Below are 16,746 nucleotides of genomic sequence, written 5' to 3'. Positions count from 1 at the left end.
TCAATCATAATTTGCATCAGTAATAACCATAGAAATGACTAAATATTTAATCAATGGGACTTGCATTTAGTTAGGTCTCAAACAAGAGGTCTTGCTGCACACATACATTGAATATTGGACATTATATGCTTTATAATAGTAAACAATGGTGAAATCATTAGATAGTTGATTGTAAGCTGTAATACTGGTAGAATAAAATTTTGCTTCAATCAATCCATACCACTAGATTACAATATGACTGAATTGATTAATTGATTAACGGTTATAGATTGAATTAAAATTTTAGTCTTCAATTTCCTGGATGACTGATATTCAAAAAAATTTAATATTATGCTAAAAGCTTGTAGTTTTGATTTGACAGATTGAATTCATTGTTATCATTTTTTACCTTTTTTTTTTTTGCATGGATATTTTCAACATCTTCCTGTTTGATATTGAACCGTATTAATTTTGGTATCACACGGTCGTTTCTAGTTGTGGCATGTCCAATATGTCTCCCTAGCAATTATGCCAGCCTTGCGTCGCGACCAATCAATGAAACCGTTTTTCCTCTCTGTTGCCTTGCAGGTGTCCAGCCAAATTTTGCTGTAAGTATTTCCATGTTTTACGACATAACCTTGTTTTTTTTAATGTCCTGTGCCATTGATGAAATCTTTGTATAACTGTATTAGTTGTATCTTATACGATTGGTTAATCGGATAATCAGGTCAAGATGTAATTTGAATGACATAGCATAGAGTCATTTTACTTAAGGGGACACAGTAGCCAAAGCAATTATACAATTTTTGTCACGGTGGTTCTATCATAATTTTTGTTTGCGGTTTTCGCGGTAAGCTCTTCTCCGCGAGTTTAAAACCACCACAGATTTTTTTGTCCTCCTACCCCCTTGTCTACTATTGTCTCAAACGTGAACTTTAAACCACCACAAACACTCCATTTTTCCCTACCGTGAAATTAAAACCATGCAAACTTGAATCCTTGACAGTAGTTAATTTTTGGCGAGGGCACAGGGAAGAGCCTGCTTTACTATTTTTGCTTGCCCATTTGGCATATGCTGTAACTATAGTTATTTTGTGTCCTAAATGGTTGCAGATTGCTGAAGATGAGAAGACAGGAGCTAATGAGTTCATCCAGCAGTACATGAAAGAACAGCAGGAGCTTCTGAGGAGACAACTCGAGGAAAAGCGAAGGCAACAACAGGACCAAGGTAACGTGTCTTTTATTTTCATGCCATGTATTGTATGTTATATCATTTTGTATTTCAGAGCTTGTGCTGTATCCACAAGAGGTTATTGTTTCAATGTTATTTGCAACTTTTTTTTACCTTTGCCAGGAAGGTTATGTTTTTGGTATTTTTGAGGGTGGATGAACAACACAACACGATAGGGCCTGGATGGATTGTCTTCATATTTGGTATGTGGGTAGAGCATGATGAGACATAGAAATGATTAGATTTTGGGCCCCCTAGTGGCTTGTTTTTATGATGCAGCCTATACCTACCAAACACTATACTAAAAGAAGTCTAACAATTGAACCAACACAAGCCTTGCTTTTGAAGTTAGGAGGCCGTATTCAGAAAATACAAAAAGTTATTCTAGTAGGCTTTTGCAGGCAGTTCTTATAATGGTTTATTGGTCAGAAATTACCCCTGCAATGGCAGCCTTTCTAGTGCTGAATTGGTGCAGGGTTTACAATCACATATAGTACACAAGTTCTTATCAACTTTTCTTATGTTTCTTTAATACAGCCTCTACTACTGCAGTCCCCCCTCCCCCAAGTGAGCCAGCTGCAGCGAAGAAGGTAGAGGAGAAAGAAACCAAGACAGAGGAGGAACAGAGGACCAAACCACCTCCACAGGTGGAAGAACAGCCTCCACCTGTACTGCAGCCACACCTAGAACAGGTTCGCATACATTAAATCGTCTACTCGATGTAGTGTCTTTTCCTTTGAAGTTTGTATGTGATTTACATTTCTATTTTCGTCAATTTACTTTGCAGAGGTGAGAAAACAAATATTCTACAGAGGGCTCAAAATTCATTTTTGAAATAGGTGCACTGGTGTAACTTACCTAGAAATTTAGGTGCACAGCAAAGAAAATTGTGTGCACAGCATGAAATAAAGTAGAATCAATGCAGCATAATCTTTTAAGCAGTTAACTTAAAAAGCTAACTCCAAAAACCTAGATAACTAATAAAACAAAATTTTGCTCTTTTTCTGACCACATGTCAAAAATATAAAGCATGTTACTAATGTTAGTGTACCTTTTTGTACATAACCTTACACAAATTTCTAGGTGCACTGGTGCACCCACTGTCAAAAATTAGGTGCACAGCTCCAATTTTGGGTGTGCATGCACCCAGTAGTTTGAACCCTTGAAAAGATTCCTTTGGTTTTCTTGATGGCCTAACAACGTTAATGTGCTCTGAGAATTTGATAAAAGTCATAATGATTTGGAGTATGATACAATATTGAGATGTTTGTTGTGGTTGCCAGCAGGCACCCCAGACAGCGGCAGTACCTGCACCAGTGTCCTCCCCCCCTCAACTGGAGCAGCAGAAGAGACAGGAGCCACCACCGGAGGAACCGCCAACCAAACACCCCAGGTACGATAGACATTGTTGTTGTTGTTTTCTTTTACAAAGCTATACAAGGATACAGTTGATCAGAAAAGGATAAGATAGCTACTTACATGGAAACATATGTAGATTCATAGAGGTAGGTACATATATAGATTCATAGATAGATAGGACATAGATACATAGATAGATGCATAGATAGATACATGAATAGATATATAAGGATAGATATATAGATGGATAGATCAATGCATAGATACATACACTGTAGATAGATACATAGATGGATACATACTAACATAGATACATAGATGGATACAAAGGAAGATACATAGATGAAAACGTAGATACATATAGAGGGCTAAGTAGATGCATAAATAGGCACATAGGTTGATACATAGATGCCATGGATAGATAGATACGTTGATGGATAGATACATCTAGTAGATAAGTGAAGTGAACTTTATTGCTTGAAACAATCGTACATGGTACAATGTATGGCATGAAATCAACAATCTGTTCTACAAGGCTAATCTATCCTACAATTCTAAGTACAAAATATTTTCGAAACCAACTTGTATTTGTTACAGTATATAGTCATGTATGGGTAATTCTGTCTCGCTTTTCGAATGATTTATGGAGAAATTGACCTATGTACATGGATATAGGAGTCGGACATGACAACAGTACATAGAAAATATCGCTCTGTGTACCAGATAGGGTGAAGTTTGTCTTAGTAGTAATAGTCTGTAAAAGCATATCTCTTTCTTTGCTATAAGTTGGACAATTCATCACAAAGTGGAATTCATCTTCAACACTTCCATTACATGTGGGACACAATCTCTGAGTGGCTGGTGTGTTGTGGTGTCGACCCTTTTCAACTTCTAAGCAATGTGCACTGATTTTCAGCTTTGTTATGCTATTTGCAAACAGTTTATTATGAATTGATGTGAGATATGTTTCCATGCCAAAGTGCGTTTTAGCTACATGATGGATACATAGATGCATAAATAGATACATAGATGCATACACAGACAGATACATAGAAGGATACATACATGTAGACAGATACATAGATGGATACATACATGTAGACAGATACATAGATGGATACATAGATGGATACATACATGTAGATAGATACATAGATAGATACATACATAGTTTACATGGATACATTGATACATGTAGATACATCCAGTAAATAGAAAGATGACTGCTGTGTCTCCCAAGTAATGTCGCAAATTTTAAGTACAATTTACCCCGTCTCTTCCCCATAGGTTACAGAAAGCTGAACCAAAAGTTGAGAAAGAGGAAGACGAGGCCCCAGAACCAGAGCCAATCCCTCAGCAACATCAGGTATAATATTCTGCCTTCTGATTCCAACATGCCAAAGACCACTCTTCAGTTTAATCAGTAAACGGTGGCGTCCCCTTTCTTCTGAAGTGGAACAGTTGGTGATGAAGATGTCGTTTCTTTGTTTTAGTTTGTTGGTAGTTTGATATTTGTGGCTAAAAAAGTATTAGAATTAGAAGATTTTCCAGGACATGACAGTTACTGCAGGTTTTCTTAATGATGCTTCAAGTAACTGTTTTATGAAGGTTTTGGGTAACTTTTTTTTGGCTAGGGTACCATCCTTGTTCAGTTTTACTCTCGCCCCCAACGTATACTCTCACAAACAAGACAATACAGGCAAGTGTAAAACGGAAAAAGGATGGTACCCAAGCTAGAATTGTTGACATTTAGTACTGGTTATGGTTAAATAGGGAAGTTAGAGCTTAGAGCAAGAAGTTAGTTTGACAGGAATAGGGTTACTGGTAAAGTATATGTAAGAATTTGCCATTTGCATGAAGAGAAATCAGTTTAGTAGCTCATTTATCGGTGAATCTAATCCAGCTCTTCCAAACAAGTTTTTATTTTACAGATAGTTATAATCAAAGCTAGAAAGCTGAGAACTTAATAATAGTCTATTTGAAAATAAGTGTTGCAATGTGTGGACCAGCACATGACGCCCAAGCAAAATGTTTTGCAGTCGAACGGCAGTCCTCTATCATGCGTATCTTTTCTGTGCAGCGTTCGCTTAAGATACGACGGTTTGACCCCGTTGCATGGGTGTGAACAACTGACTATGGTGCGTCAAAAATACTTCAGACCTGCATAATATTTATACTTTTTTTAATGTATTACGGTATAGCCATGTAGAAATTTCGTGCATTGCGAAATTACAGCAAACGCAGTGTGCCTTTCGAAACAGGCCATTTTTGGACAACTTATTTGTGCTTGTCTCTTTTTTTACAGTTCACCTAGATCCAATTAGCTAATTCAACAGTGTGATAGTCCATATCTTCACCTTAAGTTGTAGGTTGTTGTTTATGCCCATGCAACGGGGTCAAATTATCTTAGAGAATAACGCGTTCTACGGTGACCTGCGGTTCGACTGTTTGCATGTTGGTTTATATAGTTATGATAAGACGCCAAGAGATTAACAATGGGCTTCCACCTAACCCAAAGATGAAGTAAAATTTAAATTGCATACGTTGCTTTTGTTGCATTTTTTCCTAAAACCGTTTGAAATTGTATACTTAGGTGGAGGGCTAATTATTTTCTTGAATTGTTTGACAGCAAGCAATTCCAATCTGAACTCTATGCCGTTGTTTGATAAATCTCTAAGGTCATTTCTAAATTCTTTTCATAAGGTTACAATAGTACTATGGACTTATGTTGTGGAAAATTATAGAAACGTTAACAGAATTAGATCATCTGCTGGTTACATGTACTTTATGGAACTTAATGCATAATGTTGCATCACTAAATGTTGCTTATTGCTCTGGTTAAGCTTGTTTGTATGGGTATATTGGCCATAAAACAGTTAAGTGCTGGGTTAAACCTAGTATCGCTACTGATTTTCAAGGAAAGTACTTTATAGCAGGTTATAATTAGGGTTAGCTGATGACTATTTCTTTAAAAGCTTGGTGCTATATTGTTGTTTTGAAGATCAGAAGATTTCTATCAAAGGAGGTTCTTAGAAATAACCCAACTACTAACTTTAAAGTTAGTAGTTGGGTTATTTCTAAGAACTATCGCGATATCATAACTGTCTTCCAAGTCAATATCATGTTCAAATTTGATACTGATACAAAAAAAGAATGTACTAAAGTCAGTGCTATTGAGATCTCTGAATATGAGATATTACTTAAACTTTTTACAATGTTAAAGAGTTTGTTAAAGACTTAAGCCATAATTTCATTTACTTAAACATGTAGTAACAAATATCTATTGTTAGTTGAACAGTATTTGTTATTCTTAGTTCTAACTTTTGCAGTTTTTAGTAAGTCCTCACTATAGTATTATTAGGTCATATTGCAGACTATACAGTATACATTTGTAGTTTCTTAGATTTAAAGGCTTGGCTGAAGGAATTCCCGCCATTTCGTCTTTCTGACTAGCTGGATGTTAAAAGAAATTAAAAGCCATATATTGCAACCATGTCAATGCAATATTTCTTAAATGCATTTTGCATATGAAATTGTTATAGGATACAAAGCAACAATAAGACAGTAATATTGGTCTCTATGGGACTCTGTTCTCTCTTCTTGCACTTTATAAGTCTTAGAAGTAAGAGTTACAGTAACAAACTACTGTTCTGTTACTGTCATCTACTGTACAGAGAAACTGGTGTTTACTGTCAGTGCACTACTGAATACAGCAACATTTCCTGCTTTGTTAAGAAGTGGAAACAACAATAAAGGCATTGAGAATGTGAAAAAGCGTCTGTTTTTTTCATTCTGAATGCTTTTGTGTGCATGTGGAGAGTGCAGAGTCAGGCCTTTATTTTAAGTTTTGCAACGTCTTCTGAAAAACCTAGGGCATGAAAATGCCTTCTTTGCAAATTTTCTGCTAAAAAAGTGAAAAAGTTCTAATTAATTAGTATGCGTGGGAGGGGTATTTTCATACATTCAAGCCTTAGGCCACACCATTTTAATTTCTTGGTTAACAGAATTTAAAAAAGAAATGCTAGATTGGAAAATCAACAGGAAAACAGAATCTCAGAGGAAAGTCTGTACAAATGTACTTTGGTGTACACAGTTTCAGGGAGTGAACAGGGTCAGGTGTAAGTTTTCACCCCAGCCTTCTAGATCTGTTTTCATGATTTTTGTTGTTGCTAGAATTGAAAAAATATCCGTTAACCAAGAAATTAAATTGGTGTGGCCTTATTTTATGATGAATAGTACAGTACCTTGAACCAAGTCTTCTATAACCTTATGGCGTGACTGTTTAACTGAAGTTGCCAATAATAACATAGTTTTCGTGACACCGCATTTTCACCAGACCAGACAAAAGAATAACTCCACGTATGTGCGGCATTCAGTTGTAAGTTTACATTCTTTTTGATTCCGATACTTTCTTTTAAACTATAAGTCGTTCTTATTTCTTGCCTTCTGTTTGATTGTTTTCCGTACATCTGTGGGGAAAAGTTTCATTCATAAATTCTTCATATTTCTCACCAGCTTGCCCTTCAGTTCGTGACAGCATTTGTATGCACTAAGCTTAACTTCCATTATGGGATTAGTCCAAAAGTCGAGGTGGTTTCATTTGTGGCAAGGTTGACATATAGCAGATACCGTTTAACCAGTCCCAAGTGATCTCACCGTGTTTATTGATAAATATCATTATTGATCAATCCCGGCAACATCCTATATAGAGCTTCAAGCATCAACAAATGAAAAACTGCCACAATTTTACTTTATTATATTTGAATTTTTAGTTATTAATGCTTGCTCTGAGTTCTAATATGTTTTTTTCGGTATCAATAACTGTTTTTTTGGGTTATGATTATAGTAACCAAAATGTCAGAAGCCAGATTAAATTACTGATGGATCCAAAGATACCAGTAAGTCTAAAGGTCAAGGGTCATAGTCCTAGGGTTTGTAACGTGACAGTAGGCACATAGAGCAGTATATTATCTGCAATGCAGTGGATCTCTCTCTCTACGTAGTATCAATTGCAAGTCAACAGATCTTTGTACAGCCAACTTCAAAGGAAATAGAGGGTAAGTATATAAGAGTAAGGCCCAAAAGATCTGTTAATCTATTTACTATGCTTCTAGTGTATACATATTGGCAATATAGAATTAGTTTAATTTGTTCTTGATTAATTCAGTTCCACTATACATTATATTATTATTGTATATGTTTACAATATAGACTTCAAATTGGGTATCGTTTCAAGGCAAAGCCAGATTCCATTTTTTTTTTTTTAATGTAGGAGACCAAAGTACACTAGAAAAGATAAACACATAGCACAAATCATCATGATTAAGCCATAACATGTTATTGTGTACATACATGTAGTATTTGTAACTTGATAACCGTTTGATAAACCTGGGTTTAGGCGCTTATAACATCATGTGAACAGAGTTTCAGATCTAAACACAGGCTGACTGTCTTTATAAGATTACTAAAAATTCACTGGTATAGCCAATGATGTGTATAGGACATCTTTGATCGTTCACCATTGCTAATTGATATGCTACACATGAAACAAGCCGAGGCGTACCGAGATCCCTGTCCTATCATGGGTAACTGGATGTGTCAGCTTATTCCTTCTACTACTCTATCATAATTGTCAAGGACTTGGAACTGAACATATCACGATACAGATCTATTATAAGAAGTGCAGCAATATCAAGGCCTAAGAAAATAAATGGTATGTTTCTGGTTACGGTTTTGAAAAAAATTGGGTCGGTTGGTAGGGATTCTCTCTTTTTTTTAGATTTCGTCCCAAGTGATCCAAGAAAGATATTTTCGCACTGTGAAACTGAAATGCAATAGGCACTTGTATTTTCAATATCAAATTGTAATGATACAGAAAATAACGCATTTTATTAGAAACAAATCGCTGGCCGTCACAAAATGTTTCTTCGCACCCCAGATGTTGCCATCGTGGCGGAAAATACACTGTACAAACACAAATATATTGATCAACTAAGCAAAGAAGTGCAACTTGTTTACTATATACATTCTTACATCAACTGTACAAAGTCCTCATCTGTTGACTGAGTCAGTGAGTGGGAAATACAGAAAGTCAGTTTTAAGTTTCGTCACTCAGATGTACGATCGCAGATTTAAGGTCCTTTGCAAGCGGCCAACCAAAAAGAAGGCTAGGGTCAGCAGGTTTTTGCTACAATTGGTCAGGTAACCGGAAACACAACATTTTTTTTCCTATGCCTAAGGCCACACCAATTTAATTTCTTGGTTAACAGATTTTTATTTTCAAAAAAAAAAATATCATGAAAACAGACGGCAGGGCCAGCCTTCTGTTTTCAAATTTTTTTTTTTCTAGAATTTTTTTTTTTTTTTGAAATTAACAATCTGTTAACCAAGAAGTTTAATTGGTGTGGCCTAATCACTGTTCATGTTGTAACAAGATATTTCTTCCATAGCCATTGATAGGTAAGGGTACATTATGATATAGACACACATACCTTTACTTGGTGCATAGCCTGTGGGTATATCAGATAACATGTTCCCAGTGGTGTTTTGATTTCTGGGAGATGACTAAACATATCCGGGACAGGCTTGTATAATTGGGAATTAAGCTTGAAAAGGAAGCCACATACAAGTATGACAAAGGCAGGGAACATAATTTGTTCTTTAATCTTGTCTTTTGATCTATGGCATATTTGTTCGATAATGATAGATAATTCATATTGATTTGGTAGATGTTATAGTCGCTTTGACATTTACATGCAGTACTGTAAATGCATTTTAGTTTGCATGGTTTTCATTTCGTGGTAGGGAGAAAATTGAGTGTTCGCAGTAGTTTTAAGTTCGCGTTTGAAACAATAGTAGCGCTACAGTCATACATGTGGGCAAAAATGTTTGCAGTGGTTATAAGTTCCCACTGAATAGTTCAACGCGAAAACCACGAACATAAAACCACCGCGAACATTTCTGCATTTACAGTATCAGGATGTGTTGTGTCATATATCAAATGGCTTGTTTGCAAGTCGTTTCAGTATCATTTTACTGGGAGTAACCTTCAGATTATGCATGCCACAAGTGCCTGCTTCCAAATGGGTTCACAGTGTGTTAAAGGTTAAACCAAGCAATGGTGTGTATCATAGTACACTAAGCTAGCAATGGTGATAAAAAAGGGTAAAATTTACCATACAGTTGTACAGTATTTTGTTTATGTGTTATCTGAGCCATAAATACAGTTGACTCATTTTCCATTTCCTTGAACTTATTGCTAATGCAAATTCTGATTTTTCAGTTGAACAAATGATACTGTAAATGCATTTAAGTTTGCATGGTTTTTATTTCGGGCCAAGGCAAAAAGGGAGTGTTTGCCGTGGTTTTAAGTTTGCGGCAGCACTATAGTCACATACTGCTACAGTATTGGACAAATATTTTTGCAGTGGTTTTAAGTATGCGGTGAAGCGGTCACCTCGAAAACCGTGAACATAAAAGCACCGCGAACATTTCTGCATTTACAGTATCTTTCTCCTGTCTTTCTTTCTTTTTGGCGACGCCTCAGGGGCGGAGGCATTTATAACAACTATTTCGATTGAAATGTAGTTGACCTGTAGTGAGAGAGTGTGCTTACCTTCTTTGTTACAGGAAAAGGAAGAACCTGCACCTCTCCTTGAAACTGTCTCCCATCAGCCGGAGACCCCCCCAGAACCAGTTGCTGAGCCCCCTCAGCCATCACCAGACCCCCCCTCGGAACCACAAGAGCTAGTGGTTGATCCTCCGCAACGAGAAGAGCCTAACCCCCCTCAGGCGGTTGAAATTGTCCCCCCAGAAGACTCTGTGGTACCCCCTCCAGAAGAAATTGTGATTGACCCTCCCAAAGTCATTGAGGTTGACCCTCCCGAAGAGGTCAAAGTTGGCCCTCCAGAGGAGGTCAGAGTTGAGCCTCCAGAAGAGGTCAGAGTTGACCCTCCAGAAGAGGTCAAGGTTGACATCCCACAGGAGATATCAGTCGACCCTCCAGAAGACCCTCCCGAGTTGAGCTACAGTCCGGAAGAGCCCACAGCTGAAGAGGTTGAACCTGACCAACCGGAAGACAGAGAGGCTAAAGAGGTTATCTGTAGCCAATCAGAGCAGCAGCAGGAGGAGGATTCTGTGGAACAGCCTCCAGAAGAAAAGGCGTCTGATCCAATGATTAAGGACCCTCCCTCTGGAAAAGAAGAGGAGGAAACTGAGACCAAAGTGCAGGCTGAACCAGACGATTCCCCACAGGTAGCCTTACCTTGTACCTGCATGTGCAATATGAATATCTTACCTTGTTCCTGCATGTGCAATATTCAGTGCCGTATACCTTATATCTGCATGTGCAGTATCAGTGCCTTACCTTGTACAAGCCTGTGCAATATCAATGCATCTACTCAAGTCCAATGAGGTGTAGATGTATTGTTTCTCTTTTGCAGCTTTTGCATATGTTACTATTGTCTCTTGAGCTGTATTTGCATGTCAATGTGATGCCTTCAAATTGCATGAATCTATGATATACAGGAGGGAATTTCCTTTGTTTGAAAGGACCCTTGTTATTGAAAATGACTAACAATATCATTTTTGCAAAAGGATTCTACGATTGTTTGTCGTATTCTTTCACTTACTCATCTTGAACTGATGACATTTCACCATACGTGTATACCGTAATGTGTCTTCGCAAGCCATACATATTTCTCTCACTGACTTGCAGTACCAGTAATTAATATTCTTGTCATTCACTTTGTATGTTTGCAATCGCTGTAATTTGCATGAACATCTTAACCCTTGGGCAGCAAAGCCAACATTTTCCCATTAATTACATTTGTTAAAAGCTACAATAACTCCATGTTCTTATCATGGTTGACATTCTGTAATTATAACTCTCTCTCATTCAATCCAAATTATGTCTACAGAAAAGCTATAAAAACTCCATGTACTCATCATGGTTTATCTGTAACTCTCCCTCTATTTAATCTAAATTAATTCTACTGAAAAGCTACAAAAACTCCATGTACTTATCATGGTTTATCTGTAACTCTCCCTCTATTCAATCTAAATTAATTCTACAGAAAAGCTACAAAAACTCCATGTACTTATCATGGTTTATCTGTAACTCTCCCTCTATTCAATCTAAATTAATTCTACAGAAAAGCTACGAAAACTCCATGTACTTATCATGGTTTATCTGTAACTCTCCCTCCACTCAATCTAAATTAATTCTACAGAAAAGCTACAAAAACTCCATGTACTTATCATGGTTTATCTGTAACTCTCCCTCCATTCAATCTAAATTAATGCTACAGAAAAGCTACAAAAACTCCATGTACTTATCATGGTTTATCTGTAACTCTCCCTCCATTCAATCTAAATTAATTCTACAGAAAAGCTACAAAAACTCCATGTACTTATCATGGTTTATCTGCAACTCTCCATTCAATCTAAATGAATTCTACAGAAAAGCTACAAAAACTCCATGTACTTATCATGGTGTATCTGTAACTCTCACTGCCTTCAATCTAAATTAATTCTACAGAAAAGCTACAAAAACTCCATGTACTAAATCATGGTTTATCTATAACTCTCCCTCTATCTACATTCTAACACTTTGTGTTGCCCATTTACCATGTTACACAGTTCACGTTGATGACTTCTCATGCATTCAATCTACATCAATTTGCATGTTAAGGTCGATACTTGCATGACATAACTCTAAGGCAAACGGCATTCCTACTGTCACCTTGACCTTAAATGCCCTCAAGTTGCCGATATTTATCTGATCCTCAAAAAAATATGTTGTGTCTCATAAGGCTGTAAGAAATATACCACCAGTTAAACCTCGTCAAGTGTAGACGAACAATTTGGCTAACAGTAACAACGCTTGTCGGTTAAAATCAATGGAATAGATTTTGTGTCACGCTTGCCAAGAAGCTAATTGTCTGCCACAAGCAATACGCATGAATATTTAATACGCATGCTTTCACATCCACGTGTTTATCATTGCATATTCCCCTGTTTGTTGGTGAAGCAAGGCAATTGGTCTCTCTTTTTGCATTTGCTTTGCTGTGCCTCTGTATTTGGTAAGGCTATTTTGAGGGTTGAAATAGGTTTGTGGGTCATTGCAGTCAGGCTATTCATAGCATTTGTTTGAACTATAACAGTCCAGGGGACCAAGGGTAGTATGATAAGGCCTTTCATATTGAATGTTTGATATCTTTCTATGGTCTAACGCTTTGTATGTACTGTATAGTGTATTGATTTTGGTAGTCAGTTTCAAGACAAGAAAATTGCGCAGACTAATTTTACTAGCTCAACACAATTTTGCAAGGCTAACTGATGTGTATTTACATTTATATTGGTGGGGGGTAGATTATAGCACTTAAGCAAAACAAGAGTGTCAACTCTGCAAAATTAACAGCTACCAGTTTATTACGTTTTACAGTACTTTTCGCATTTTAAGCAATCTTGAATCCCTTCGAATTAAGACTGCATATTAAAAATAGACAGGCAAATCTTATGACCTTGAATTGACCTCTTTTCTTACATTCTTCTTTAGAAGTCTGAAAGCATGAAGGACACAACGACAACGAGCGACGACCCGTCGCCACTTAAGGCTAAGAAGGCGCTGGCTCAGAAGAACAGCCGACGCAGGAAGGACAGCTCCAGTAGTCAGTCCAGCTCTTCTAGGTGAGGGGGAGTCTTGGAGTTTATAGTAAAACTAAAAGCGGTCGAACTTCAGACTGGGGACGAAGCATGATGCTTGTTTGTTAGCTAGTAGTGCAATGTGGCTTTGCTACAGGTCGCGTATTTAGCCAAGCCCACCGGGTCACCCCTACTCTTCTCCATAAGTGTGTTGGCTTCTTTTATGTGGATTCTAAGATTTGAGGCTTACACCTGAAGCTCCCCGGTGTTATGTCACAATCCAAAATGACGAATGCAATCCCTTACAACATGTCCGAGCTGGGTGTCCGACCCTAGGATTGAACTCAAACCCATGGGTCCTCTAAATTTGATCCACCACCATGGCCAAGCAGCACGGTTATGCCATATATGAACATGTCTACTGTTCTAAACATGGAATTTATTTTAACATTTAGTATGCAGAGAGCATGTTTGGCTTCTTCGTATGCAGCTGACTTTATATTTGATCCTCTGCATTGTCTAATTAGCTTTGGCTACTGACTTAGATTTTGATGCAAGTTTTCAGCAATAAATGTGAAAAAGTTTCCATGTGTCAGCTAGCAACATTCTACTTTTCAAAATATTAGAAATAGAAGATAACTGAAAGACAATCTCTTTTCATGTTTCATAGTCAAATATCATTCTTATTCGTGATCCAGCTCCCAGTCCAGATCTCGATCCAGATCTGACTCAAGCTCCAGCAGCAGCTCTTCCGAGGAGGAGGAAAGACGACCCCCCAGGAAGTCTGCTGTGTCAGCAATCTCCAAGGTAGGCTGCTCTGATTGGCTAGAGATAACCTCTTTAGCATCTGTGTCTTCTGGTTGGTCAGGTTCAACCTCTTCAGCTGTGGGGTCTTCTGGTTGGTCCACTGGTATCTCCTGTAAAATGCAAGGCCTATGGAATGTCTACACAAAATTTAGCAACTAAATTCTTGCCAGAAAATGTTACCTAACAGGCAAATTTATTGATTTATTGATGAAGGTTAGACATCCAGGTAATAGGATTTGCCAAATGACAGTTACTCAAGCAACTGGATAGAATTTGAAAACAGTCAGACATTTCAGACAGCATCCACAAGCTTTCGTCTTTCATCAGTTACTAAAGGGAAGGACTGAAATAACCAGATTTTGAACCAAAACTCTGAATTGATATGTCAAACTTAAAGAGTTGAAAACAATTTTAGGACGTTCAATAGAAAACAAAGTCAAGACATTATAAAACTAGCAAAAAAAAACACCCCTCGGCCAAATGGTCACACCCAACACGAGCAACTCCAAAAAAACACCCCTCCAAATAAAATGGTCACATCCAACATGGCTGCCCCCATATTTGCAAGCAAAAACAGAATAGGTTTTGCTATCGCAAAACTGTAGCAAAATCTATTGATATCTGGATTAACTCCTTGACTCCATTAAATTACCAACCAACACGAGCGACCCAAAAAACACCCCTCCCAATAAAATGGTCACATCCAACATGGTGGCCCCCATCCTTGCAAGCAAAAACAGAACAGGTTTTGCTATCGCAAACCTGTAACAAAATCTATTGATATCTTGATTAACTCTTGACTCCATTGACTTACCAACCTGATGAAACTATTCACTGTCGCATTACCCTGTAGTTTTGGGTAGGGGGAGCTTCTGTCTTATGACCATTATTATCTGCATTATCTTGTAGAAGCGGGAGCCTGTCAAGAAGGCTGACAAGAAGAAGATACAGGAGAGTCCGAAGAGCGACCGCGAGGACGGGAAGGACGAGAGCTACCACACGGCACCGGAGATCTCCTTCACTGAGGAGAAGAAGGACGTACAACAGGAGGAAACGTACTGTTCAAACTCCTTACTTCATTACCTTCGCCAAGAAAGTTATGTCTTTGGTTACGTGTGTGTGTGTGTTTGTGTGTGTGTGTCTGTCTGTGTTTGAGCACGATAACTCGAGAATACCTGGGTGGATTGTCTTGATATTTAATATAGACCTCAAAATGACTATTTTTTGGCCCCTAGCAACTTTTTATGGTACTGCAGCTGAACTTCCGGTTTCGATATCTCGTGTTCTAGAAAGGCTACTAAAGTCATGATTTTTCAGTGGTAGAAAGCACTTGAATTTGGTGGCACAGTGAAAATCAAGAGCATCTTTGAGTTTGCATTTCAGACAATTGAAGATGTACCAAATGTTCATGGTGAGAGAGAAAAAGGCAAACTTCAAAACACTGCAAAAATTTTGAAATTTATAGAGTATGGTTTCCTCCTAGCCACTCTTTCAAACAGTATTGTTCAAGAGAATCTTAAGCAGTTTTTGGGTTTTGTTTACACGCATTTGTTTACTTAAAATTCATGTTCGTTCTTCACCACAGTAAGGAAGAGCCCCAAAAGCCCGCTGCCACCGAGGTTGCCATGGAAACGGAAGAGGCCCCGCCCGAGGCCCCTGGAAACAAAGAGGACGGAGACAAAGAGAAAGGTGGAGGTGACAACAGCGCTGAGGTAAGCCACCCAACCGTAGTCATGGCAACAATAAAACGACTGAAGAGGGAAGGAGCAAGAAATGCAATTATTACAGGCATAATTATTATGTTTTTTAAAATAACTGAATGATAGCTAGGGTGACAAAATTTGTACTTGTTGTGAGTAAGGACAATTTATTTTGTGATTTAATGCATCGATTATGAAGGGTTATAGATCTACTATTGATAGGCAAAATTCTGTACGTATTGTTGACGTTGTGAGGACAAATTTTGACAATCCATGTAGAAACCAAAAACAACATTTTCATGAAAATATACTGGAAACCTGTTTGTTTTGAAATGCATTGACATGTCAAATCTTTGCATCGATTCGTAAGGATTCTCAAGCTGAAAGATTTGTTGAAATGTTGTGAAATATTTTGTTGAGTTAAAGAGACGACAGTGTCAGGTATTTGTGGCTATTAGGACTCCTTCCCTCACAAGTGTGTTAATGTTACCATTGGTGTTTGTACCAAAGTCAGAGTGGATGGGTCTAGTGGACAAACGCGTCGCTCCTGAAATTTGGCGAGGGGAGCTTCCGGCCCACCCCCCACCTTTGCCTCCGCGGACGCCCTGCGGGTAAAACAGCAGTGCCACGCTGTGTGCTGATTGGACGCGGTGGAGAGTTTTCCGAGAAGCAGCAAGCGAGCGCGACGCTCGGCTGCCAACGTGCTGTGAGGGGACCAGCTGGTCTCAGCAGTAATGGCTTATAGCCATGAAATGAAGAAGAAAAACCTTCTGTTGATAAGACCCAAGAGAACTTTGTCTCTGATACTGACAAGGAATTCTTATAAGTCACAAGGAAGAAGACTTAAAGTATCAACAAGAAATACACTGAACCGTCGAAGATGAATTCCTGAAACAGTTGTCAGACTTGTACCATGGAACTTGCAATCACTTTTCAAAATGAAGGACTCAACAACATCAGTTCCATTCCATCAACCAAACGTTGATGTTCCAATCGTCTTGGACCTTGTTATGAGACAACGTCTGA

At 38.0% G+C, this 16,746-nt stretch overlaps 1 protein-coding gene across 5 annotated transcripts in view; it reads left to right on the top strand.

Moving 5' to 3' along the window:
• The window catches only part of LOC136437980 (apoptotic chromatin condensation inducer in the nucleus-like), a 32,525-nt gene that overhangs the window by 2,749 nt on the left and 13,030 nt on the right, over window positions 1-16,746 (top strand). For 2 of the 5 annotated variants that reach the window (XM_066432589.1, XM_066432586.1), the window contains exons 3-12: window positions 568-587; window positions 1,093-1,207; window positions 1,748-1,902; window positions 2,494-2,603; window positions 3,857-3,935; window positions 10,199-10,822; window positions 13,128-13,258; window positions 13,912-14,020; window positions 14,930-15,075; window positions 15,606-15,732. In XM_066432589.1, coding sequence (XP_066288686.1) covers window positions 568-587; window positions 1,093-1,207; window positions 1,748-1,902; window positions 2,494-2,603; window positions 3,857-3,935; window positions 10,199-10,822; window positions 13,128-13,258; window positions 13,912-14,020; window positions 14,930-15,075; window positions 15,606-15,732 — 1,616 coding nt within the window. The remainder of the gene's footprint in view (window positions 1-567; window positions 588-1,092; window positions 1,208-1,747; window positions 1,903-2,493; window positions 2,604-3,856; window positions 3,936-10,198; window positions 10,823-13,127; window positions 13,259-13,911; window positions 14,021-14,929; window positions 15,076-15,605; window positions 15,733-16,746) is intronic. The other 3 variants (XM_066432588.1, XM_066432587.1, XM_066432590.1) reach the window with 3 other exon arrangements.

The sequence above is a fragment of the Branchiostoma lanceolatum genome, chromosome 7, assembly GCF_035083965.1.
Source record: "Branchiostoma lanceolatum isolate klBraLanc5 chromosome 7, klBraLanc5.hap2, whole genome shotgun sequence".
Classification (NCBI taxonomy): domain Eukaryota; kingdom Metazoa; phylum Chordata; class Leptocardii; order Amphioxiformes; family Branchiostomatidae; genus Branchiostoma; species Branchiostoma lanceolatum.
The sequence above is the reverse complement of the archived record's forward strand: the minus strand, read 5'-3'. Positions and strand labels throughout refer to the sequence as shown.